This window comes from Macrotis lagotis, chromosome 4, assembly GCF_037893015.1.
Source record: "Macrotis lagotis isolate mMagLag1 chromosome 4, bilby.v1.9.chrom.fasta, whole genome shotgun sequence".
Classification (NCBI taxonomy): Eukaryota; Metazoa; Chordata; class Mammalia; order Peramelemorphia; family Peramelidae; genus Macrotis; species Macrotis lagotis.
In genome coordinates, this window is record NC_133661.1 from 9,354,637 (window position 1) to 9,380,644 (window position 26,008).

The 26,008-nt window shown below is 45.8% G+C and overlaps 2 protein-coding genes across 8 annotated transcripts in view; one reads left to right on the forward strand and one right to left on the reverse strand.

The window, feature by feature from the left end:
* The window catches only part of ADAM12 (ADAM metallopeptidase domain 12), a 371,590-nt gene extending 364,259 nt beyond the window's left edge, over nucleotides 1-7,331 (forward strand). Inside the window, exon 23 of the mRNA XM_074232182.1 lies at nucleotides 211-7,331. Coding sequence (XP_074088283.1) covers nucleotides 211-271 — 61 coding nt within the window. The 3' untranslated portion in view covers nucleotides 272-7,331. The remainder of the gene's footprint in view (nucleotides 1-210) is intronic.
* Nucleotides 7,332-7,601: 270 nt separating this feature from the next.
* FANK1 (fibronectin type III and ankyrin repeat domains 1) overlaps nucleotides 7,602-26,008 on the reverse strand; it is a 59,575-nt gene continuing 41,168 nt past the window's right edge. For 4 of the 7 annotated variants that reach the window (XM_074232183.1, XM_074232185.1, XM_074232189.1 and 1 more), the window contains 11 exons: nucleotides 23,846-24,023; nucleotides 17,000-17,124; nucleotides 16,575-16,646; nucleotides 15,713-15,794; nucleotides 14,726-14,800; nucleotides 14,148-14,213; nucleotides 11,546-11,711; nucleotides 8,737-8,880; nucleotides 8,255-8,332; nucleotides 8,129-8,173; nucleotides 7,602-8,032 (listed from right to left, as the gene is read on the reverse strand). In XM_074232183.1, coding sequence (XP_074088284.1) covers nucleotides 7,964-8,032; nucleotides 8,129-8,173; nucleotides 8,255-8,332; nucleotides 8,737-8,880; nucleotides 11,546-11,711; nucleotides 14,148-14,213; nucleotides 14,726-14,800; nucleotides 15,713-15,794; nucleotides 16,575-16,646; nucleotides 17,000-17,124; nucleotides 23,846-24,023 — 1,100 coding nt within the window. In that variant the 3' untranslated portion in view covers nucleotides 7,602-7,963. The remainder of the gene's footprint in view (nucleotides 8,033-8,128; nucleotides 8,174-8,254; nucleotides 8,333-8,736; nucleotides 8,881-11,545; nucleotides 11,712-14,147; nucleotides 14,214-14,725; nucleotides 14,801-15,712; nucleotides 15,795-16,574; nucleotides 16,647-16,999; nucleotides 17,125-23,845; nucleotides 24,024-26,008) is intronic. The other 3 variants (XM_074232187.1, XM_074232186.1, XM_074232184.1) reach the window with 2 other exon arrangements.

Here is a 26,008-nt window from a genome sequence, read left to right on the forward strand (position 1 = left end):
GGTCTCTCAGGCCCCTCTCAGTCCAAGCCCAAGCCTAAATCACTTGACCTCTCTAGTCCTGGGTGCCTCATCTAGAAAATGAGGAGGTGGCGGTGGGGGGGCCTTGGAAGCTCTGGGGAGTGCTCCCCCGAGGGCGGGCCTGGCCTCGCAGCCCTTCCAGAGAACCTGCCACCATCTTTGATCCACCTTGACTTGTCCTTTCTGTTCCAGACCTGCCCCGCAGTACCCGCCACAAGTGCCCAGAGCCTCCTACGCAGCCTGCATGAAATGAGAGGAGAAGGGGCCCCTTGGTTCAACAGTGAAGACAGAAGTTTGCACTATCTTTCCGCTCCATTGGAGCACCTTTTGTATCAATCCTTCGAATGTTTGATGTGGAAAACACCATTGTTTCTAGGAACTCTGAGCTCCTGCCTTCGGTACTGTGCTGTGCTATGGTGCTCTGGGGACTGCTCAGGTACTTGTAAATTATTAATTTATGATGAATATTTATTATGGTGCGGTGCACTGTAGTAGATATTTTTTTTACCATCTCTAAGTTTTCCTTGGAAGGAAATCTTCTTGTTGTTTTTAATATTGCAGTGAACTTGAAACATTCCGCTTTGTGGGATTCTAGGCCAAGGGTTTGCTTTCTTTGAGCTCTGCTTTACTGCGGATAAACAGCCAACTTCGCCATCGTGATCATTAGGACAGCCAATCACGAGTGGGCTTCCCAAGGGGGAGCCTTTCATTAGGCAGGGGACACCAGAGAAGGAGCCACACGTGCCTCAGGTCATCCCATGTGTCCGAGCATCCCTGCCACTCCGAGCATGCAGGACAGTACCGGCCTCCACCAATGCTGGCGAGGGGCCACTGGAAGCTCTCCTCTTTAGAGCAGCCTTCCTCCCTCCGTTGGTATGGGAAGAGATGGACCTGGGTTTATGCTAGGAATAGTTAAACAGATTGGAAATAGCCTCGACCTCTGATGGAGAGGGAGGTAGGGGGCAGCCCAGAGAGACTGCCAAGGTGCCTGGGCAATCCCTAGCAGCTTTGGAGGCTTCCAGGCCATGAGGCCACTTGGTTTGTCTGTCCCCAGTGCCCCTTGATGCTCCTGGGGGGGAACATGGGTGAGCCTGAGAAAGGGTTACGAGACAGTCGTCACCAACCATCAATACGTCTCCCTCTTGCCAGGGGCTCCCAGACCACTTCTTCAACTTCAGGATTCACACAGCCCCCTCCCTAGACCAGATGTGAACCAGTAGCTAGATCCGCCCAGTCAATATCCAGAGAAAGCCCTCTTATGACGGCAGTGTCCGGGCTCACTGAGACCTGGCTCGCAATTGTGCCTGTATCAGTTCTAAACCACAGAGTCCTGGATCAGCCAGAGTCCCACACTCGGCTCCAGCACTTGAGATACATTTGATCCTCTTCTCTGTTCTTTATCGTGTTATTCTGGGTTTTCTTTGGACCCATCTCGGTCTCCCAGACTGAACAGGAGCATCTCACAAGGTCTTGGACATCCATTTTTTCACACTCTCCGACTCTTCCCACCTGTGGACCCTCACAGGAGGTGGAAAAACAAGCCAAGTTCCCTAGCCTAGAACCCAGGCCTGGCCAGTTCCTGTCCAGCCCAGTGTGGGAACTTTAAAATAGGGAGAAGGTTAAAACCTGGACCTCTTTGTGGAGGCCCCCTCTGCTTCCCCTGCCCCCAGTGGAGTCGTCTACAACTGGCAAGAGTTCCATAATTCATTTTAAGGCCTCTGAGATTGACTTTTCCCTCTCTTGTTTCAAAAGTTTCTCTGGATCTGGAAGCATGAAAATAAAACCTAGGGGCTATTTCTGGGCTTTTCTCACCAGAAGACAGTCGTAGCTCCTTTTCCTCATGCTCACCATTTTATCGAGGCAACAACGTGTTCATGTTTACAGATAAACCAAATTGATACACTCCCCTTAAAGCAGGCAGGGGATCCCCTCAAGTCCATCCCCCTTCCAAAGCGTGCCTCAGTTCATAACACAGTGACCAGATTCTTTCTGTTCATTTTGAAGACAGGTTGGAAAATGTTCTTGATATTTATAGTAAACTTGGGAGAATCACTTTGTTAATTACATTTGTATTAGATTTGGTAATTATGCTGAAACCAAAGCAGGTGCTATTGAAAATGTTTACAAAACATTTGGGGTGCATTTTGGGCGTTCTTTTGTGAAGTGATATTAATGCCTTAGGTCTGGCCCCTCCGGGCCCTCCAACTGCCAGCAGATGCCTTCTCAAAGCCTATCTCCTTCGAGCTATACTGTCTGGGATTGTAGTTATGCAATTTATGCAAATAATTTTTTTAAGAATATTCAAGCTGTGATCTTCCTTCCCATCATTAATAGCTGTTTGGGGCTGCCAACAACATCCATATTTACAAATTTCTGTTGATCATATGAGCCACTCCGCTAAGGTCATATTTAAAATACCCATAAATGGAAAACTCTGGGGAGGTAGGAATTATGAAAGAAGCAATACTGGATGTAAGTACTGTATTTATCCAAGTAAGACATTTTACGTGAACCTTTCATTTCAATCTTATTTATTGGCAATTCCCATGTCAGGATATGGCTGGGTATTAAAGGAGAGATCTTTCTTGAGTTTTGTTGATGATGTAAGCAGAATTACAAAACAGCAGCCAGATTGGGTCTGAAGTGGTTGGATTATTATTAATTTATTGAGGTATGAGCAAAAAGCCAGCCACCATCACTACCCTGGGACCTTATTTGTAAACTTTTTCAGGGGATCACTGAGTCATTCCACTGAGGTGGAAAACTCCTCTGTTCTAAATGGTGAAGTCTCAGCCTCTCATAGTGGGAGGTCGGAAGTTTCTTTTCCAAGCATTTAATTTAGAATTTACCATTTAAAGCTTTTTTAAAAATCCATTTGTTTTCCTGACAAATGGAGTCAACCCTGATGTAACAAGGAGGTAGGACACACATTTTCTATTGTCAGGTCAGCGGGGGAGGCTCAGCGCCCCAGTCTGAATCTCTTCAGCTCACACATGTGTGTGCAGTGACATCACACCAACCACAAAAGCAGCAAATTAAACTACAAGAGAATAGCAGTGCAGGCAATTCTCAGAGGGGACATTTTTAGGCCTCCTTAACTTTATTAGGAATTCTCAGGCTAAACTATAGACCATTGTTCTGAAAAGTTAGGAACACCCCCCCCCCGTCCCCCAGTACACCGGGGCTGGGTCAATGAACAGTTCAGAAGGTGGCATCTCCAGGAGGGCCAGAAAACAGAAAGGTAATGCTCATTGGCTAGCCATTCGGGGTCTTTCTTCAAATAAAATTCAATCTTTATTTAAAACTTAATTTTCAAGGGTCTCCTATAGGACCAGTCCTGGGCAAAATTGTGGAGACTATTTAGAGTCTGATTGGCGGTCTCCACTCAACTTTTCCCCCTTCCTTCTGGAATCTCCAAGACCTTAGCTAACATCAGAACTTAGCTGACCTTATATCAAGGTCCTTAACCTCTGATTAGCCATTCTTGATAACCTACATTTAGATAGGACTGTGTTTCAAACATTACAATGATCTTTTCATCCTCACAACCACCCTGGAAGGTGCTATTATCTCCATTTTACAGATAAGGAAACTGAGGTGGTTTGTGCAGGATCTGTGGCTGGACCTCAATTCAGGTGGTCCTGATTTATAGGCCCAGTGATCCATCCTTGTTATTCCTAGGCTTAGTTCTCATTCTAGCAAACATATATGGGAGTTAATGAGGGCTTTGATGTTCCATCACCTTGGTCCAGAGGAGCCGAGCTCCAGTGGAAATTCCAAGCCCTGGGACAATTTGATGGAACAGCCAGTTCTCTGTCCTTCCCCCCATGACTGGCTAATTCCCCCCTTCTGATAGGGCCAGCTCACAGGCCTCATTCATCCATGAAAGGAAACCATGGAATAAACTTCACAAAGGAGCTGCTGAAACTCAGCCGCTCACCTTGCCTGTCCTAGTCTTGAAAACCTATTTCTGATTCTTCACTTATATGTTTAGAGAACTCCTTCCAGACTGAAGAGGTCAAACTGACATTTACTGCAAGCTTGGATGTTTCACAGATAATCTCGATTCTCTGGCTTTGCTGGTTCATCCTTCTGGATTCATCTGCTAAATCCATTCAGTCATTTCTAAAAGCACAGAATTTTCCATGGACTTTGGCAAATAGGCTACATCATTGAACTGTTCTGCCTTGAAGGGAATCAGATCCCAACAGGCAGGGCATCATGGCCAAGGGACCTTGAAAAACCAACTTGACAGTATTCTTTAGAGAGCCAAACCCTGACATCCCCAATTTTCCCTGCCCAAGTATGCATTCTTCATGTGTCGCTTCAAAGTTCTATGTTGTTTTCCAATGACTTTAGAAATAGTTACTAATGACGGCCACAGTGGCCATCAATTCTTCATTGTCACGATGATGTTTCCAAGCAGTCTCTTTCCCTTCTGAGAGGTCTGTAGTCTTTCCTAAATTGAGTCACTTGACTTCTATTATTTGAAGATGCTATTTCACTAAATCTACTCATGTCCCTTTATTTTAGGGAGAGCAATAGAGATGTTTACAAGCTCCTTAGGATTTCTTTCCTATCTGCACTTAGTATTTTTGACTGGAACACACCTACAGGGACAATATCTATTGAGAGTCAAGGGGTATCAACCATAAAGTGGTGGAGAAAACAAAACCCTCCTTGGAACCAATCCCTCAGTGAACTTGGGAAGCCCTGTGAGCCGCTCTCCAGTCCTAATCTCTCATTAGCCATGTCTCCAGGCCTCCTTTTTTCAGAGTCCACAATTCCTCCCTGGTCTTAACTAAGCCAGTGCAGAACCACCAATGGGCACAAGATTATTTTTTATGAAAAAGCGGCCCATTTACTGACAGTACGGATGTCGTTGGCAATCCCAGAAAGGCTTTTGTTAAGCACTTTAAGAAGTAACATGGATGGGAACAAAGTCAGGGCAGAGGTCAAGGTTCTGTACCGTTGGGTGGGTGGGTGGTGCAAGGGAAAGGAGAGGATTGGGATCAGCAGTTGTTTTCAGATGGGCAGCGAGTGTTACGTGTCAGAGTCAGGGCCATCCAAGCAAGGTGCCAGCTGCCTAGCCCAGCACTTTCCGCTATCATGCTGCGTCCATTTATAAAGCTTTCATTTGCTAGACTTTTTCACAAACTTTCTTATGTTACAATTGGTGTTACTTTTGTAAGCATTCTTTGTATAAGGTGCTACAGGTGAATACAACCTGATGTTTCAATAGAAAAACAGTCGTTAAGAATACTATAGCCAATAAACCGTGAACATGTAGGTACAGAATTGTCTCTGTCTTTGCTGAGAATGTCCCTAAAATATTGGGGCAGGGATGGTGGGGGGAGGGGGTATGAACAAACTGAATACAGATGTCAAGCAAGCAAACCAGGGAGTTCCAGCGAGAATACACCGAAGCATCCATCCCACCCAACCCGCCAAGCAATTGAGAGTACAGACCCTTCACCAGGTCCAGGACGAGATGACAGCAGACTCCAGAATGGGTATAGAATTGGGGTTTATAGGAAAGTGTGCCTTGAACCTATGGAATCTCACTGAGTCAATTTTATATCGATTCTTTCCACACCCCTTGGAATAGAAACCAGAAAGCATTTGTGGGATGTTTGATTCAGCAACAAAACTGGAAACCGGTGTTTTCTGGTGCATTAAAACAAAATGTAGGATAGAATCCTTTGATGAAAATAGTAGGGCTTAGAAAACTCTTGTAGCAAAAGCAGTTAGATGCCTGGCAGGTTGGGGGGTGGGACCTGTTTTCAATGGGATTATTTGTTTCTGGTTAAAGATTTTTTTTTTCTTGTCCTTTCTTGACCCTCTCCCATCTGTGGAAAGGAGCTGAAAGTTGTGTGGTTCCTGGTGGGGGAGTATCCAAGGTGACCAGGACAGAAAAGATGGAGCAAGAGTCAAACCCATTCAGGGGTAACATTAGGAAATATTCTGGCCCTCTTCCCAGGGCTTAGGCCCTTGGTGCAGGTACAGGCGATGGGTGTGGGGCTTAGGGCTCGGAAGATTCAGATTCAAATCATGGCTCAGCTTCAGAGTTAGACTTGATGACTTCTTGTTCTCCATTTATGATTCCATTAAAGGGGAGGGGAACCTTTTTTTCTGCCAAGGGTCATTTGGATATTTAGAACATCATGCGTGGGCTATATTTGGACAAACATTTAATTTACCCCTAAAAAGCTCCTAGATTTATTGAAATTCAAGACCCACCTGTGGTTTACATGGCAGCACCAGACCGAACAATTTCAGGAACATTCCCCACCCTGCATTGAAATGGGCAAAAAAATCACCTTTTGTGCCCCGATTAATAATAAAAAAAAACTTCTAATATTAGCTCATGTTTCTATAGAACTTTAGAGTTCACTAAGCATCTTCCATCAACCATTATCTCTTTTGAGCCTCACAAAGACCCCGTGGAATCAACATTATTATCCCCATTTTTCAAATAAGGACACCCAAGAGTTGAAGAGGCAGAATTCACCCACATGTCTTCCAGACCCAGAGGTCAGTTCCCTTCCTCACATCACTACATGCTATCCAGATAAAATAAAGACTCGCTCCAGAGTCCACTGGGTTCTTCCTAGTTAAACTCACTTTTGACAGTCAGGATTTCATTACAACACATGTCAAGGGTTTGGGGTTTTCCAACAGGGAAAAAAACAACAAACAAAATCAGGCAATTTACCCACTCACATATTCAGTCTCATTGACAACCATCAGAGCTGGGGGACCTGGAAAGGAAGTAAAGGGAGGGTCAATAATAAATGTGGAGGGCAGAGAAGGCTTCCATTAGTCAGCAGAGTGTATGTGTGCTCTTTTTTGAAAGTGTATGTGTATTTTTTTATAAAAAGATTGTACCTGAAGCTGCCAATCATCTTGAAAATCAGTGAAAAATCAGCTCTCTCTTTCTTTAGCAAAGGGTTATCAGAAATACTAATAATTCGAGCAAGGTGTCAAGAGGTTAATGACCTGCATGTCCTACTCCAAAGCAGCTGTCCCAAATGTGATACAAAATCAAATGGAGGTTTCCCAAACTCAGGAATACTGACAGTGTTCTTCTTTGCCCCTGCCCCCAGCCTGCCTTGATGACCTTTTCATTGATCTTTGCCCCTTCTGGTGACCAGCCTCTGAAGCTGGTCTAGTTCATCAGCTTCTCTCCAATTGGAAGGAGTACATTGCCACCTAATAACGTTTTGTATTGATTCTGAAATGTTATTGCTCACTTTCCGTACTCTGCTGTTTGGCTGCTTGGGCTGGCTTCTGGTATTCACTCCATAGCTATAACTATATAACAACTATAACAACAGATAGGCCGAGTGCAAGTCCACAGTGATACAGTGGTGGATGGTATTCTCCCTTCCCTGACTGCTGGCAAAGAGAAGCAGCGGCACCAGAGATGGGTTGCAGTCCTGGGATCCCAAGGCAGGAAAGAAACCCTGGGCCTCAACCCAAGGAAGGGGCCAGCCCCTCGAGTGAGCAACAGGGGCAGCCCAATGGCTGGAATGGGGAAGGCTGGGAGAGCGGCGTAATTGAAAACACATGAAGGAGAGAAGTTCAGAGGCTCCTCAAAGGGCCCAGGGGACCCCTGGAGGAAGAAACAAATGTGTGTTTATATATCTGGTTTCACATCTATCTCCAAAAGGACAAAGACAAAAATCATCCCAGCAGTTGACTTCACAAAGATGGCAGTTCATACATGTGCACATACATGCCCACAAACGTACATGAATGTGTAGGTAAAATGATATATTTGAACATGGGAAGAGTTGTCGGTTCCAAAAAGTCACCGAGAATCTACAACTAAATAAGCGATTGGTATCCCAACCTTCCTTCCCAGTCAAAGGCTCATCGAAAGCCCTGCTTCCCTGGGTCCATGTCCTTCATGTGGATGTGCTTCAGCAAAGTAGCTCAAAACTCAGCTCAGGAAAGAGGATTTCTTCAGGCTAAGTTTTCTCTTCGACTCTTCTAATATGGCAATCATGTTCTAAAGGAATAGAGCAGGAGTGAAAACCAGGCCCTGGAGAAATCAGCAAGAAGCCCAAGGAGCCCCGCCCCCCAGGGGTAAGAAGCCTTCCCTGACCTGTCTGTTAAACACTTGGGCCATCTCCAGGACACTTTTGCCAAACTGAAAGAGAAAGCAATGAGACTTGGTTGTCCTCTCTCAGTCTTTAAGAAAAAACCAAGAAGTCATGTGTAATCTATGTACCTCATTTGTTACACTTGGATCTGCTCCTTGTTCAAGAAGTAATTGAACCAATTCTTCATGATTATTTAATACAGCCACCTGAGAAAGAATTGGGGGAAAGGGAGAGGGAGCTGAAGGGCTGAAGTTTCCCAGACAGACACTGGAAGGAGGACCCATGAGTTAAGCCCATGTTCAACACCTAGGTAACCCCTCTGCCACTGCTCCCTCCACCCCCACCCTCCTTCTTTAAAAATATTCACTTTCCCACCTGAGAAAGATGCCCTTTATATTCAAATGAAATGAGAAACTCTGGGCCTAACCAGGAAACCTGCATTTCACAAACCAACAAATTTATTTAGGGTCTTCACAAAATCTTGTTTTTTTTTATAACAGTCCTTCTCAAAAAGAAGGCCTGCCAACCTAGCTAAGCTGGCAAGAATGTTTGGATTCTGGAGCAATCTTTGACCTTTAGGGTCAGCGACACCCTGAGATTGGGGCCATACCATTAAGGGAGTCTTCCCATCTTTATCTTTCACATTCACATCTGCTCCAGCTTCAATTAAGAGGGAAGCCACTTCTTTGTTTCCTGATACTGCCGAGACTCTCATCAGTGGTGTCCATCCTGAATAAGTGTCTGTCACGTCTATCTGAAACACAGAGAGGAACTGGGCTCAGCCATTTTTAAAGACATCACCATTTAAATAAAAGTATAAATGATATTGGCTCCACCAGCTGCCTACTAATTTAGATGAAAGACTTTCTGGACTCATTAAGACAATGGAGACTTGAAGGCATGCCCAGAAAAATCATGAGAATATCCTAATCCAATTTATTCAAATTCCTCTAGAGCAAAGCCCCAGACCTGGACCAAGACAACATAAGGATCAGCTGGACACCTAGGGAATCTCCTCCCTGAGCTCTTCAGCTGAATTCCCTTTCAATGACAGGAGAGACAACAGAAAACCTAAGCCCCCACCCCACTCCCCAACCACTTACACAACAAGCTCCTCTCCTCCCGGAAAAGTTCTTGGAGCTCTTAGACTAGGAAGACCTGCCAGAGGGCCCCACACACATATACACATTGAGGACCCCAACACCAGCCTATCTAACCCTCTGACCTGATTCCTTCTCCAGACAACTTGTTATGCATTGTAGACCTATCCAGTGATAAAATAAATAGTTCTCTGCTCCACATATTTAATTTTCCATCAACTTCAAAAAGGAACAACATTTTTCATAAATGGTAAACCCAATTACTGCTTCTTCCCTTGAACATATGACTTTACAAGAGATCAAAATAAAAGATGAGTAATAAGCTCTTTGAAAATAGTGAGGTTTGCCTTTGGACAATGTGCAGGTGACAAGTCCTAGGTTACAGGTTGACTGGAGATAAAGACACAGATATGGAGGAGAGAGACAGAGACAGACAGACAGGGAGGAGGAGGAGGGGCAGGGGCAGGGGAGGGGGAGGAGGAGGAGGAGGAGGAGGAGGAGGAGGAGAAACACACAGCACACAGAGAGAGATGAAAGAGTTTTTCAACCACAGCCACTGTGAACTCCCAGTCACTGTACCTTCAGGATTGTGATCTATGTGAGCAAAGGATCTATCCACACTGTTTCTGTCCTCATCAGAGCTTGCAAGAACCAGTGAGCGTTTTTATCTTTCACCCACAGCAAGTGATGTAGATATTCTGGTTAAATGTAAAGTAATCTCTAACGACATGGTTTCAACATTTAACCACATCATCTCAAGACATGTCCTCATCTCAAATCACTGTAACCCTGGGGAGGAGACACGGGGCTCACAGACTCCGTATTTGAAACATCACCTACTCTTAAGTAAGACTAAATTTAAAGACTGGTACAACATTCGCTAAGTCTGTATGTATTAAGGTCCTACTTGATGTAGAATACTGGGCCCTTGCACACGTAGCACTAAATGATTGTAAACTCACTAGAGTAAAGTAAAAAGCTTCATTCTCCAGAATTCATGATTCCCACCACAATTTGCCCAAGACTCAATGATCCAAGCCAGTGGCTTGTGGACCAATTCAGAAGGGGCTTATTATTTCCATTACTGACCCCGGAGACACCAGTCCCTTCTGTTGGTTACTCCTGTTGGTCTAACCACTGCTGTGTTCTTATTCAAAAACTTCTTGCCATGCTAGTGGAAAAGAAAGTATTGACCTACAAATAAAATAAGGTGACTTTGAAGACCAAAGGTCATTTCATCTTTTTTTTATTTAAACTTGCTTAGGAATCCTTCGCTTAACAATTAATGATAATCCCCAGCATTCTAGAGGTCAAATGTCACTAAAAAATGCTCTGGATCCTCATCATCAACCAGTGAGTTAAGACAATCCAGATTTCTCCCAAGTCATACAACCTGGTCCAGCAATAGGGGGAACTGAGTTGACTCATTTTGAGAATTTTGTGGCAAATAGGAAGGGCCCTGTCTCATTCCTTCAAGAATACCTTTCTCTCTTTGTCCAAGCAAAAACCCAGAGCAGCCCCACTGAGAAGTGGGGGGCCTCTCAGGGTAGGCTCCATCACACTAGAGCCAAACATGAACCATCTACCAGCCTTTCAGGAGGCATGAATTTTCTTAATCTCAGTCAATTTTCTAGATCATCCATTTAATTTCCCAGCACCTGACAGTTTCTGGCAATCTCCATTAGAGTAAAATCATGTCCATCAATCCTTATCTCCATGGCTTGAAATTTTTAATTTAACTTTCTTACAATCCTGAAGTAAAGTCCTCAAAGTTATCAGAAGTAACTAAGATTGATCAAATTCTCTCTACCTTTCTCCTAATAACTGTGGGAGGCTAGCTAAGCAGTTCCACTCAAATTAATTCCTTTGGTAGCATGACCCCAAAAGCATTTGTGTGCAAGGATTCAGGTAGGAGATCTCAGAAAGACCACAACACTGGGCTATTGACAAAAACCTGTTCTTGTGCTCAGAGATGTATCAGTTGGGATAATCTCCAAAGCAAATCTAGAGCAAAACAAATCTAATTTGCAAAAGCAATTCAACTGCAAAAATAGCCCTTTCTTGTCCAATCTACAATGATTCTTTTTCCCACATTGGATGACCTTCACCCTGAGTCTTCTAAAATCCCTGTGACCATCCTAAGCATCCTATGACCTTCTCTTCTGGGCCTCAGAGCTCTTCTAAAAAGCCTGCAGTTGCTCCTTACATAAAGTTCTCCCTTCATCTTGAAGGCCACAAGAGATGGTGTTAGGTGTGTTTTGCAGGTTTAGACAATGCCCCTTTTCCTGGTAGGTGGAATGCTCTAATAAAAACCCATACCTTGCAACCATCCGTAATCATCCATTCGATGATGTCAGTGTGACCTCCATCAGCAGCCCAGTGCAAGGCAGTGCAGCCTCCCAGGTCTTGGGCCTCCCAAGAAGCTCCATGTGCTCTGAGATATTTAACAACATCCAGGTGTCCAGCATAACAGGCAAGCATCAGACTGCAAGAAGAAGGGCAAGTGTCAAGGGGTTGACCTGGCCACAGAGAGTCAGAGTGACCAAGACCCACGTCAAATCTGACGCAGTTTCACCCAAGAATATTGGATTGGGTGAGAAACCCCCAGGTATTCATGGAGGATGCAAGTGAAAAACCAAGGCATTGGAGGGGAAGAGGCTCAAGAAGGTGGCTCTGATAGAATGGAGGCCAAAGAAAACAGAATCAAATTCTTCAGAGATGTTTTTGGGTCTTCAACATCCTGTCCAGGAGTAAGCTCTCCTCCATACTGCATGCTTGACTCTTACCCTACAGAAAGTTGAGGCTCCGGCATAGGAAGGAGTCTATTATGAACATGGTTGGTACTTTTTAAAGCACCATGCCTCTTTTCTTATAACATTCAAAGAGAAATGCAAAGTCTCCAACTTTTGCTGCCTTAGAGGAAAGTGGACTAGAATGGACACAGCTGATGTCAAAGCCAGGAGGACTTGGATACAAGACCTGATTGGCATGCATTCTAGACTGACTGTGGAAGTCACTTGATCCCTCAGTCCTCTCCTTTTACATCTCAGGCTTTTTGGTAAGATTTCCAATATCGCACAATCCTTTCCCAAAGATTTCTAGATTAAGGAGAGAATTCTAGGAAGAGATACAGTTTCTGACAAGGTTCGTTTCTGTGCCAGGCTTAAGAGATCAAAGTGGATCCCAACACAGTTGGGCAGAAATATCCATCATAGACTGTTTTTTTTCTTCCTACCCAGCTTCCAATGTGCAATTATAGGAACCCAACAAGGAAGAAAAAAGATAAAATAGATAATAAAAGGGAGAGGAGTAAGATGTTCATGACACCAAGAATAGTTCATCTGACATCTTATTCAAGTTAAATTCTTGTCTTTATGTTTTAATGCCTCAAAACCCAGAGAGGTAAAATTATATCCTAGGATCCTGGAGGCCTAGTTTGTGAGCTTCAAGGGATCTCCAAGCCCACCTAGGCTGATAACCCAACTGGGACATGGAGACATGAAGTGATTTGTCCACAGGCAGATCTGGTTCTCTTTGTATCCATTCTCACAATCAAAATGAAAGAAGAAAATGACTGGTCCAAGAAAAAGGTCAGGCCCTCAGGGATTGGTCTTAAATGGGCAAAAAAAGTAGAATCTGATGATAGAAAGCCACAGAAGACAAGCCTTGAGTGGGACTCTCCCACAAGAGCTGTTGCTTCTGATTTGAGATTCTGGTGTTGAGAGAGAAATCCTGTCTCCTGATGTCACCAGATAGACAACAAATACACATTCTTTTCCTTTCCAATAGGAAAAAGCCAATTGCTCAGGCTCAGTTGCCTCTGAAGAGCCCAAGGTCTGCAGAGAAGAAATCCCACCACTCAGTGGAAAATCTTCTGCCTTTCCTTCCCCAGTGACATTGATAAAAGGAATGAAAGGGCATTTTTCCTCTGTTCTCTTCCATTTTGATGTTATCTTTGGCTAAAGAAGTAGTGAATACTATGAAAAAGCCTCAAGACTGGTGTGTGGGGCAGTTCCTTGAGATCCAGAGCTGAGAACATCAACTCTCCAAAGAACTGCTGCAGCACTGATTATTGGTGGGCACCTTTCTTTAATGATGATGATACTAAGTAATAAAAATGAAAAGTTTGACATTATCTCCTAATGCTAAGCCATAGCATCCCTCTCACGTTTTTCAGAGGTACAAAAGACACCCTCCACAACAGCCCCGAGAGCTTAGCTGACTTCCTCAAGCAAGGCTTCCAAGAGAGGGATCCAGCAGCCACTTAAGAAAAGGATTAATTTATGCAATAAATACTGAGTGAGATCCTACTATATGCAAGAAGGGAAGGAGGGAGACTCAGGACATAAAAATATGTCCCAATCCTTTCCCTAAATGAGCTTACAACCTGGTAGTGTGGGTAAGGCTAGTATAAAAGTCCTGGCAATGGAAGTGGTATGAGGAGCATCCAAACAAAGTGGTCCTGACTCTTCATGGAAGAAGAGATCCAATGCATACAATCAGGGTGGAGGTGGAGGGGACAGCCCAAGTAGACTTTTAAAAACATTGAATGGGGAAAAGCAGAGACTCTCCAGGGCAGCAGAATTAAAGCCTTAGCAAAGCTGCAGAGGTGGGAGAATGGGGGCCATGTATAAGGCAGGCTGAATAGATCCATTTCACTTGAGCATGGGGCATATATAGAAAGAGAGTTTGAAGGCTGAACATGGAGGCAGGGCCAGAGCAGAAAGTGGCCAGCATGAGGAGTTCAAACTGAATGTGGTAGGGTGGGCACTGGAATAAGGGAAACGACTTGACTGGGAATGGACTAGAAGCTCCTGCCAGGGGAAGGGCCACAAAAGCTCAACAGGGATGGGATCATATTTGCCATTTTTGCTATCCAGGAAGCCCCATCCATGCCTAGGAGTAGCCTCTCTTCACCCACCTGTCCTTCCCGCTTCCATTCTTCAGATTCACATCAGTCCCATTACTAATCAGGATTTTCACTATTCTGAATGAAGCAGAACATTTTGGTTATCTTTGGTTTTCTCTATGACTACTTTTTTAAATTTTGGGGGGGGAGGGGTTTGCAAGGCAATGGGGTTAAGTGACTTTGTCCAAGGCCACACAGCTAGGCAATTATTAAGTGTCTGAGGCTGTATTTGAACTCAGGCCCTCCTGACTCCAGGGTTGGTGCTCTATCCACTGCGCCAACCTAGCTGCCCCTCCATGACTACCTTTTAAAGAAATATGAAGAAAATGCAGGGATGGGCTATCTCTCCAAGCTCATACTGAGGAAAAGTCCTTCTTTGGGGAGAATGATTTTCATATTTCCAGATGTCTCAAGGACTAAAGCTTAAAGATAGCCAGGAGAAGCCAGAGGACTCCCTCTTCATTGACATCTTGCTACAAGCTCCCCTCATCATTGGCATCCCTCTCTGCCCTTCTGGTTTCCTTGCCACCCCCAACCCACCAGAAGAAGCCCACCTGCCACCCAGAGGAAGACAGTAAGAACAATCGTACCGTAGGAAACCTTTCTGAGCAGCCACCATCAGGGCAGTAAAACCAAGCTTATTGGGAACATCAACCTTAACATGGCTTCCAAAGAAAAAGGCAAGAAACATGTGAATTATCACATCACAGCTTCCTCTGCAAACAGGTGGCTGCCAACAAGACATAGGACCCCAAGCCCTTCTATTGTTGGATTTTTGTCATCCACTTGCCTGACACAGGATTTACCAAGAAGCAAATTGTTTCTGACTTGAGATGGAAGCCCTTAATGGAGGCATTCTGCTTCCTGATGTCAGATTGATTTGACCCAGTCTCACCTTTGCTTCATATTCTTTGGGGACTCAGATTAACACCCAGGAGAGGGTAGACCCTCCTTAATGGAGCAGAACATAGGAGTCCTACAGGGTCTCTGCCCAGGTCCTTCTTGCTCTCCTAGAGATGGGGTCTCTCCTCCCCACCCCACTGCCCATGGATACCAGAGCATTCCAGAGCAGGAACTCATGAGCAGATAAGAGAACAGCTCCCCAACTGATGAGATTTAGGGAAATAAATGCTTTTCTTCTGTGGCTGAGAGAAGCCTCCTCTCTCAAATGACTCATCCTCTAAAGCTCTTTGCTCTATTGGTTCCAAAAGAATTTCGATTTGATATTCCATTTAGAAATCTCACTAGAGCTTTTAGAAATCACTCTCCTCTCTTTGGGTGATTCTTTGGGGCCATCAGACCTTCTCTGGGAAGTGCTTCCTTCAAAGGAAACACTGACTCAGATATCCTATTTGCATAGTGATTTGGAGTTAGGTTGTGTCCTAATCTGTACCTGCACCCTTCAACCCAGCTCAGTTCTGGAGCCTCTTGACAGAGGCTTTGAGGCTTCTAGAGAAATCACAAAAGTGGCCTCAGGCAGTTTCTGGTATTTCCTGGCATCAGGAAGAGCATTTTATGGGATTTAGGGCAAAAAGAAAAGCAAAAAAGAAACCAAAACCCTGAGATGGTTGTCTCACCCTCCTTGGAGTATCTGGATAAGTAGGTCCTCATCATTCACATTTACAGCTCGATGGAACTGCTCGATACTTATAGGCTCCTCTGATGGAATCAGATAGCAAAAAGTTAACCCCCAAGGGCAGGAGACTTGCCTTAGCCCCAGTCCTTCAACCTCTGAGCTGACCAGGTCACTGCCCCAACACCTGCCCTGGGAATCCCCAGAGCGGCACTGCATCACACCGAGGCCTTTTGCAACTGGGAAAAGGGCCAGCCATCAAGGCCTCACTTTGGCAGCATCCTTCCAGAGAAGGGGATTTGGTTTGAATTAAGATTTGGGAAATACTGTTTGGTGGATAAGATGAAGAGGTTGAAAATCATCCTTTCCCATTTCACAATATGGAACTCACCACTTAAAACTTACAAACTCTCTCAAAGTTCTTTGCAGCTGACACAATCCACATGACTTTATTTTCCAAGACGCCATAAGAAGACTTTAAAAACAACTAAAGACAAATGTCAGCCCTGTGAAATGGGAAGTGATCATTCATCCAACCCCCCTCAAGGCAGGGGCAGCATGGAGCCTTGCCTCTGACATGGACTGACTGTGTGTGACCAAGGATTGGCCACATCACCAGTAGGGCTCTGGGAAAGATCCCATGAGGTCACATCTTTGGGGTCTGGACCTGGGATTCCACCAACACCTCCCCAATACCAATCAGCAGCTTTTCTGGAAAGATGTATCTTGGAGAGGTCATTCAGAGTTTTATAAATGCCAACTCATTTAAAAAAAATACAGGTCCCAGTATTTCCCATTCAGAACCACTGCCCGGTGCTACCATTAGCCCTCAAGCCCTCCCCCAACCTTTTTCTCTAGGTATTTACTCAATGGAGATCCTGATGGAAGAAACAAGCAGCCTGTTGTTGATGGTAGAAATTCCCTTGAGATATAAATATCTTGAGATAAAGTGAGGACAAGCTCAGAAATCCATGGGGAGGAAGACCAAACTTGTCTCTACCTTGGAGCAGCAGGGTCTACTCCCCAACTCCCACCCCCAGACACTGTCCATGCCCTCCCTGATACCATACCCTCCAGGGTTAGGGATTTCTGCACCTCCCACAGACCATGTCCTCTCACAGACAACTCTTCCAAGGTCAAGCCTGCCCTTCCTCCTACCATCTCAAAGTCTGGTCAGGAAGCAAGATGATGACTTGTTTTCCAAATAAGTGGAATTGTTTGGCTTATAAGCCGACGGTCATCCCCAATCATCTAACAGAGGTCAAGAGGGCAGGAAAAAGTCCCTACTCACTGGTCGTAGATACCACCACAACAGGACTATAGCTATATTCTCCAGTGGGCTCAGTAACCTTTAATCGAAATTTATACAATGTTTGGGGCTCCAGACCTTCCACAATATATTTTGTTGCAAAGCCCCTAGAGACAAGAAAGAAAAATGTTGAATAATGTTTTGTAATCTAATTCACATGTGCTGAGAAGTTATTGAGCCCAGGACCTCACCATCTTAAATCTTACACATTTGTATTGTACCTTGGATTTTTTCCCACAAATAAAAATATTTACCTCCAGTAGTGCTTACTTCTTAGACGTTGGCTTCTTCATCTGTGAAATGGCTCCATTTTGAATGAATTGATCCATGCCTAAGGATCCCTCCCAATTCTAGAAATCTAGGATGGGTTTTGTGTTCTAAGGATAAAATGTAGTCCTGGATTCACATCCAGAAAAACGGGAAAGAAGATCATCCGTAACTGCTGTGTACAGAACTCAGTACTGGACTCCCTCATCTCTAGGAAATCTTTATGAAAATAATCAACACATATCAAGAACAAATTTGATTTACAATCAAAATAGCTATTGTGTAGAGTTTTGAGGTTGGCAAAACATTTTACTTGTGTTATCTCATTCGATCCTCATGACAACTTTGGGAGATGGGTACTATCATTACCCCCATTTTACAAATGAGGAAACTGAGGCAGAGAGAAGTTAAATGACATAACTGGAAAATGTCTGACTTCATATCCAGTTCTGTATTCACTAGGACACCCACAAGAAAAGAACAGATGGGCTTTCACCAATAATGCACCAGAAAAGACCATTGAGAAGGTGCAGCGGTCCACAAGTCCCATGATGGCATCCTACAACTCTCAGCTGGCATGCTTCTTCGCAGCCAGCATCCTGACTCTCTCCCAACAAGGTAACTCCAAGCCTCTGATGGAATCACAGGAGACTCTGGAAGAGACAGAGCATCAGAGACCCCTTTGCTCAACATCTACTGGTTATTTCAAACCTTTGTCCTGGAGGATGGCAGTGGAAGGAGGATCTTTGAGGGTTGGGGGGAGAGGGAGAAGGGGTTTCTGGTGGCAGTGCTCAAGACCAACGGGCCCAGATCCCTCCAAAGCCCCCTCACCAAGATCCATAATCACCAGGGAAACAGGAAGAACCAAATGGATAAAGCCCACTGCCCCCCAGGCCGTGTGGTTGTGGTGGCTGTGGGCTCATCCACATCAGTGGAGAAACACCACTGCCGGAAGGCAGAGAGACTGAGCAGGACTGCTTTGGAGATGCAGTTCTGTGCTTTCAGGAATCCCAATTTCCTCCCTGAAAGAGCATCTATCTTTTTACAAACAATATCCTTCAGCTTATATTTACTGTACCCATTCAGTTGAAGACAGCTGGGTGGCTCAGGGGACAGCACTGGGCCTGGGGTCAGGAAGATTTGAGTTCAAATCCAGTCTCAGATACTCACCAGGTTATGTGACCCTGGGTAAGTCACTTAATGACAGTTTGCCTCATTTGCTGGAAAAGGAAACAGCAAACCATACCAGTATCTTTGCCAAGAAAACCCTATGTAGGGTCATAAAAAGCAGATACAACTGAATGAACAAGAAAAACACATATAGTTTTCCCCTCCATAAAAATGTCTGGTTCTTGAGGACAGGAACTGCTTCATAGAGTTTCAGGTCCACAGTCAGGGAACTCACCTTCCTGGGTTCAAATCCAACCTCAAACACAAGTTGTGTGACCCTGGGCAAGTCACTTAACTCTGTTTGCCTCAGTTTCCTCATCTGTAAAATGACTTAAAAAAGGAGAGGGCACAATCTATTATGTATCTTTGCTAAGAAAATCCCAAATAGTCTCATGAGGAGTCAGGCATGACTGAAATGACTGAATAACAACATAGAGCTTCCTCTCCATAGAAGGCAATTCTGTTCCTTGAGGGCAGGGACTGCTTCATTTTTTTGTCTCTACCAAGCATGGTAGGCACTTCATAATATTTGTCACTATGGATCAAAATGAACATCATAACCAATCATACATGAAGAAGGTAGGAGTCAGAGTCTTCTGGTCAAGGAGGAGGGGCTGAAAAAGCAGCAGGTCCTGGGAGCCTTCCTTGCAATGAGCTCCCAACCTTCCGGGGAAGAGAGGCCCCGTCCACATAGGAGAACTCAACTTTCCTACCACCAAGCTCACACAAGAACGGTTCTGGAAAATCAGCTCAGACTCTTCTAGACTAGAACCTGATGGGAGGTTAGCAAGGGAGGAAAGAAAGAGTGATGGGCTCCTCTTGTGAAGGTGACTTCACCAACAAGAGAAGTGAGATGAGATGGTCTGGGGCTCTCTTCCCAAAATCAGAGGCAAGATGCTCTTGTTCTCCCTTGATGATCTGGGGGATGTCTTAATTCCCCCAAGTCTCAAGACCTCAGGGCTCTGGAAAGCCAGAGTGGGGTGCCTCCCAGCCTCCCCAGTCCTGGTGTGCTCCTTTTCCATTCCTAACCCTAAGGTTTTCTTCCCTTGGCATTCAAAGCCCAAAGGCATTGTATCCAGAAGCCTCTTCTTTCCTGATGCCATTCTCAGTAAGGAACTGTCTAGCTGGCTTGGCATCATCTCTCAAGAGCTCCCATCCTGGACAAACCACTGCATGTTTAGATTTCTCTTCCTTCCCCAGCAGACACTCAAGAGAGACCAGGACCACACTTTGGAATTCACAATCTGCACTTCAAGGACTTGAAGGGGCAAACTCTTTGGACACCAGTTTTCCCAAGAAGGGGGATGGGGTTTGTAAATGGCCTCGCTCGAAATCTAGGACCCTAGGTCCTAAATCTGGGCCTATCCAAAAGAAAAATAATGAACAAAAAAGTAGCAAAAGCAACAGCTTATAGAGACCTAGCAATCAGAACTGGTATTAAGGGACAATTTTGAACCAAAGAATCAAGAGAAGGAAGGTACGTTGAATCTAGATCTTGGTCATATACCAAAATGCCAAATGCACAAAAACAAAACTCTTACCTTTGCAAGTACTGAAAGACTAGCTGTGCCCAAGTGGTCCCCTCCTCTCCTGCCTCTGGGCACCCTTAGCAGCCACCCACTTTGTTGCCACCTCCCAGCCACTCTGGCTTCCATTGAGTTCCAGTCCAATTCTCCTCTTCTACAGGAAACCTTTCCCAACCCCCTCAGTCCTAATCTTTCCCTTTGGTCCTTATTTGCTATCCTGGAAGATGCTGTTTGTACAGAGCTTCCGGGCAGGTTATTTTCCTCATTGCTTGTCCGTCCCCTTTCTTTGTATTCTCAGCACTTAGGGAAGGGATTCTGTGCCAGCACTGTGTAAAGAGCTCATTTACAAATGTTATCTCAGTGAATTCCAGAGAACCAGTTGCTGGTATGATCCTCCCCATTTAGAGTTAGGGAAACTGTGGCAAAGAAAAGCTAAGTGACTCGTCCAAGGTAACACAGCTAGACTAAATTTGAACTCAGCCCTTCTGACTCCAAGCCTAGATCCTCCATATGCCATCAGCTGCCCTACTGGTTGGCTGAATGAACATGTCCCCTAAAGTTTCGAGATGACCTGTGGTAGTTTAAAGATCTTTGAAGAACAAATAGGAAATCCTTCGACGTGTGAGGTCAGGAGACGCTTTGGAATCCAGAAGACAATCTACAGAAATCTGTCAAACCTAGAGATTCGCTACCAGACCTCTCAGGCTTGAGAACCATTATGGATCCAATTACAAACCCAAGATCATTGTCACAAGGGCACAGTGGAATAAACTGGATGTTGCCAGAGGGTCTTGGTCACCAAACAACCCTCCTCACAAGGTGACCCCAAAATACAAGAGTTGAAGAGGATCCCCAGAAACACAGAGCTGCCCCTTGGGGTCCAGGCACAGAGGAGAGAAGCAGGGGCCATTTGTCAAATGAACCAAAAAACTCTCTTTATCAGAGGGAAGAGGAAGCCACAATCTTGGAGGTAACTGCTCCCCAAGTCTATTCAGGGCCACTTCCCTGGAGGAATCCAACAGGTTCTCAAATCCTTGAATGTCTTCTGCATACATGTCAAAGGTGGTCCTACTCTGAGAACTGAGGCTGACAGAAGGGGACACAGCTATTCCTGACTCTATCTTGGGCTTAGTGGGGAGATGGGCCATATCTGATGGAAAGATAAGTGACTGGCAGAAAATGCCAACTGAGCAGGAAGGGTTGGGAGGCCAAGAAACTGAGCCCGAGTATTGGGGCTAGGTTAGAATGTGGACATGGCCACGAGAGATCAGGACTGTCATTTCTGGGGCCCTTTGGGGGCAATCTCATAATTGTGAGACATGGCACCATAGAAAGAAAAGTAGAAGAATGAGCAAGACATCTTGACCAGAGCAGAGGGTTCCTGTAGCTTGAAAAAGGGTGGAAAGGCCTTTAATGCCAGCAGAGAAGGGATGGGATCAAAGTGAGTTTGAGGATGATTCATTTGCTTGCAGCTGTGGGGCTGGAGGACCTGGGGTTCCCAGAGATCATGAGAAGAGTCAGGACATTCATGGAGCAAGTGAGGCAAGAAGTCCTCTAAGGTCCTATCTGGAGCCCAATAAAGTCAAGGGAAGCCTGGAGAGATGCCTAGGAAGGAAGAATCCACAGGATAGGGCAAGGGTCAGGTTGGCATGGGGCTGGGAGTGGGAGCCAAGGCCAAGAAGTGGTCAAGGCTGAGTGATCCAAGGGCCGGACTGGCATGGGGCTGGGAGTGGGAGCCGAGGTCAAGGAGAATTAGTGGTCAAGGCTGAGTGACCCAAGGGCTGAACTGGATTAAGGCTGGAAGCGGGAGCTGAGGCCAAGGAGAAACAGTGGTCAAAGTTGAGTGACCCAAAGGCCAGTCTGGCATGGGGCTGGGAATGGGAGCCTCACCCAAGGAAAAGAGGTCAAAGCTGAGTGACCCAAGGACTGAGCTGGCACAAGGCTGGGAGTGGGAGCTGAGGCCAAAGAGAAGCAGCGGTCAAGGCCGAGTGATTCAAGGGCTGGCCCCAGTATCGAGGCAGGTGAGTCGGGAGGGGAACAGGTTTGGTCCATGGAGGCTGTAAGGCTGGCAGTTGCTTTAGCACAAGCTCTCTGGGCAGCCAGTCTCTCCCAAACCATCCTCCAGCATCCCTGGTACCTCCATTGTAGAGGAAAGCGAGTTTGAGCCAGTGGTCAAGATTAAGGTGGTCCCATCCTGCCACCTAGTGGCCAGCCTGGCTTCTTTTCCCCAGAGCTGACCAGGCAATTCAGCCCAGAACATGGGGCTGGGCCAGGGAAAGATGTGGGGGAGGAAAGGAAAAAAGAGGCAGTGGGAGGATGCTGGGGTAGAGGAAGAGGAGAGGAGAGGAAGGGGCGCCTGCCCTTCCCCGACCAGGGGCCCAGCACAATACCAGCTGAGGCTAGTTAAATCACTGGCCAAATTCTCTTTTATTGGGAGGCTCACTTGCTTCTTCTCATTCTGAATGTTGCTCATGTTTTCTCTTCTAACCCTCACCAAGTTCTGTCTTCAGGTGGGTGTGACTCGTGTCCCCTATGGAGCTGCCCAATGGGAAGCCCCTCCCTCTTAGAATGAAGTCCTTCTTAGGGCTTCAGGAACTAAGCCTCCCAATGTATCAATGTATAAGACCTAAGCAGCATGCCCCCCAATGTTCTACCCCAGGTATGGGTACCAATTTCCTTTGGACGTCTTCCTTAGTCCAAAGAAATGCTGAGTCTGATAAAAATAAAGATGAAAATAGAAACTAAATGATGGCTAGGGATGCCTTAGCTTATAAAATAATCTGCCCTGTGGTGACTGAGGTTGTCCCATCTATCTTCTAAATCTTGACTAAAAAGGATGAACTGAATGTCCACGGGGCACCTGGGACTGGAATGTATCTGCATGCCATCATATTTTTTCCTAGGATACAGACATTTGGCCAAAAACAGAGCCAGAAGAACGTATCTGTGTTTAAAATGAACATTCTGGAGTGCTGGCTCTTGGCTCTATTCCCCAGTCCTGTCAGCTGGATAAATGATGATTCGGGCTGGGTCAGGTGATCATCCCACAGGAAAAAATCAATGGGAGGATTCAAAGGCCCAAGTGAGGAGAAGCTTGACCCACCTCTCAGACCAACTCTTGATTTGTCTAAGGGTTGGTTAATGACCCAAGTCCTTCATTCCAACCCAAATCTTGGGTTTTATCAGACAAGGGAGCTCCTTCTCCCAGGGAGAATTCTGCCAGTTTTAGAGCAAGGATTCTGAACCACTTGTATGTCCTGAACCCCAGGAGCAGCTGGTCTAATGAACCCAGAGAATGTCAAAGGAAGCCAAAGATGAGTAAAAATAAAGTGCTTTTTTTCCCCTCCCAGGGTCAGAGAGCCCCTGAGGTTGGCCCTCAGATCCTTAAGGGTTCCAGAGACCCAGGTTAAGACCCTCTGTCCTAATAATTACCAGGGTCACCCAACAAGACTATAACAGGGACCGGTCTGACTCCAAAGAGAGTTCTCTGTCCACACAGCCTCTCAAAGTATAGAGTAACTATTGAATTAGTATTTAATTTGGAAGCATCTTTTTTTTTTTAGGTTTTTGCAAGGCAAATGGGGTTAAGTGGCTTGCCCAAGGCCACACAGCTAGGTAATTATTAAGTATCTGAGACCAGATTTGAAACCAGGTACTCCTGACTCCAAGGCCGGTGCTTTATCCACTACGCCACCTAGCTGCCCCTATTTGGAAGCATCTTAAGACACTTTCTCCTATAAATGGCAGGTTAAAAGGGCCTGCCAATTCTTTACCCAACAAATGACTGTTTAACTTTGATGGAGACTAGAAATCGCTCTATTTGGAAGCCCATACAGAACTTTAAACCATTCAACATTGCACCTACGTATAAATGATACCATAAGTGTGCATTTTGGGGTCCTCCTCTTCAATTGAAAACCTTAACCACTGCTCCTGAGGTCCTTTTCTTTGCATTTTCTTGTCTATATCCCAGTATAATTCAATACTGTGGTGAGTCACTTTGCCCACCCCTGGTGGGTGAGGTTTGGAGGTTTTGGAGGTTGCTAAAAAATATAAAAATACAAAAAGAGAGGATTTCAGCATCTTTCTGGAATGGAGAATTTCTATCCAACTTAACAAACATTTCTTTAGTAGCTATCAGGCTGTCAGGGGCTACATCTAACAATAACAACAAAAGGGACCTGTCCTCAAGAAGATGCCATTCCACAGGGGGAAAAAATATTTCACTGCAGTTCAGTAAAATAGGGATTAATGGTCAGGAACCAATGCAGAGCCTCCAAACACTCTGGCCTCTGTCAAGTGGGTCAACAAAGCTAAGCAGGACTGCCCTGGGGTACGAGATGGGGCCACATCATTCATGGCCCCTTAGGCTCCAAGAGGCCCCTGCAGAGCCTTCCAGACCAAGCTGGGGAGGTCCAAGTGCCAATGATAGACACTGCCGAGCCTCTTAGAGAAGGGGCAGGCAGAAGAGCTAACCCTAGTCACCATCTCCTGACAGCAACAGACTGGAAGGGAGGAAGGTGTGGAGATTTAAGGTGGACCAGCCAGATCAGAAACCCTGGCTTCTGGGAATGCCACTCTTCAGCTTCCCAGACACAATGCCTTCTGGCCTGAAGGCCTTAGTAGGCTCTCGGCAGAGGAGGAACCTACCAGTCTACAAGGCAGAATTAGACATGAGTCTAGACTAAGTAGGCTGCCTCAGCTCTACTTATTTTCTAAGGGAAGGTTTGGTCTAGGAAAAAGTGAGTGAATGGAGAGGAAGGAAGGGAGTGAGGAAAGGGGAGGGAGGGAAAGGAAGGGAGGGAGGGAGGGAGGGAGGGAGGGAGGAAGGAAGGGAGGGAGGGAGGGAGGGAGGGAGGAAGGAAGGAAGGGAGGAAAGGGGAGGGAGGGAAAGGAAGGAGGGAGGGAGGGAGGGAGGGAGGGAGGGAGGGAGGGAGGGAGGGAGGGAGGGAGGGAGGAAGGAAGGAAGGAAGGAAGGAAGGGAGGGAGGGAGGGAGGGAGGGAGGGAGGGAGGGAGGGAGGGAGGGAGGGAGGAAGGAAGGAAGGAAGGAAGGAAGGAAGGAAGGGAGGGAGGGAGGGAGGGAGGGAGGAAGGAAGGAAGGAAGGAAGGAAGGAAGGAAGGAAGGAAGGAAGGAAGGAAGGAAGGAAGGAGGGAGGGAGGATCTCAGTTGGGACAGACATCAAAGACCCTCTAGCCCACTCTCTAAGCCATCAGCAGCCTACTGAATGTCATCATCCCTCAGTTCCTCAACTTCCATCACAAGGTGGTTGTGAAGATTAAAGAAGCTGATAATGACTGGCAGTAGGTAGGGGAAGGATAGATGCTTTTCTCTGCCCCCATCACATTCTGTGGGTCTCCCCACTGGCCCCATGAGAGGAGATCCTCTTGGTCTCATGCCTTTTCTTCCTTCCCTTCCATTGTTCTCCAGGACTCATCCGATCTCCTCCAATCAGTGGTAAGGACCTCACTATCGATGACCCACAACATGAGGAGGGAAATACCATTTCCTTCTCCTATCATCTGGCCTAGTCTCAGACTGGAGACCACATCAGAACCAAGAGAAGAATGAATGATTCAGTTTCCAAAGCATAAGCCCTGACCACAACTTAGCGGTTCATAGGACCTGGTTAGCAAGCCCTCAGCTCCTCAAGGCTTAGTTCTGTCCATAAAGATCCCTTAGTAATACACGCTAAAAGAAGAGGAGCCAGAGCCTCCCACCTCCAGCTACCCCTCTATCTGGCACCCTGCCTGCCCTTCTATAACTGCCTGCTCTGTAGCAAAGAGGAAAGAAAGCTTCCTGGCAATTCCTCACCCTTTGCAGACCTGGTCCCAAGCCCAGAAAGAGTTTGACGTGTTAAAAGATGATTTATTCCCATTTGGTCTTTAAAGAAATGATCAAGATTTAAAACTACCCCTGGGGTAGTAGCTGTGTTTCATGGACCTTCCATCACCGAGGACTGGCCAGCCTCGATTCCCATCCATGACAAAACTGTCTAGACAGGCACCCAGTGGTCAGTGGTCTGGCCA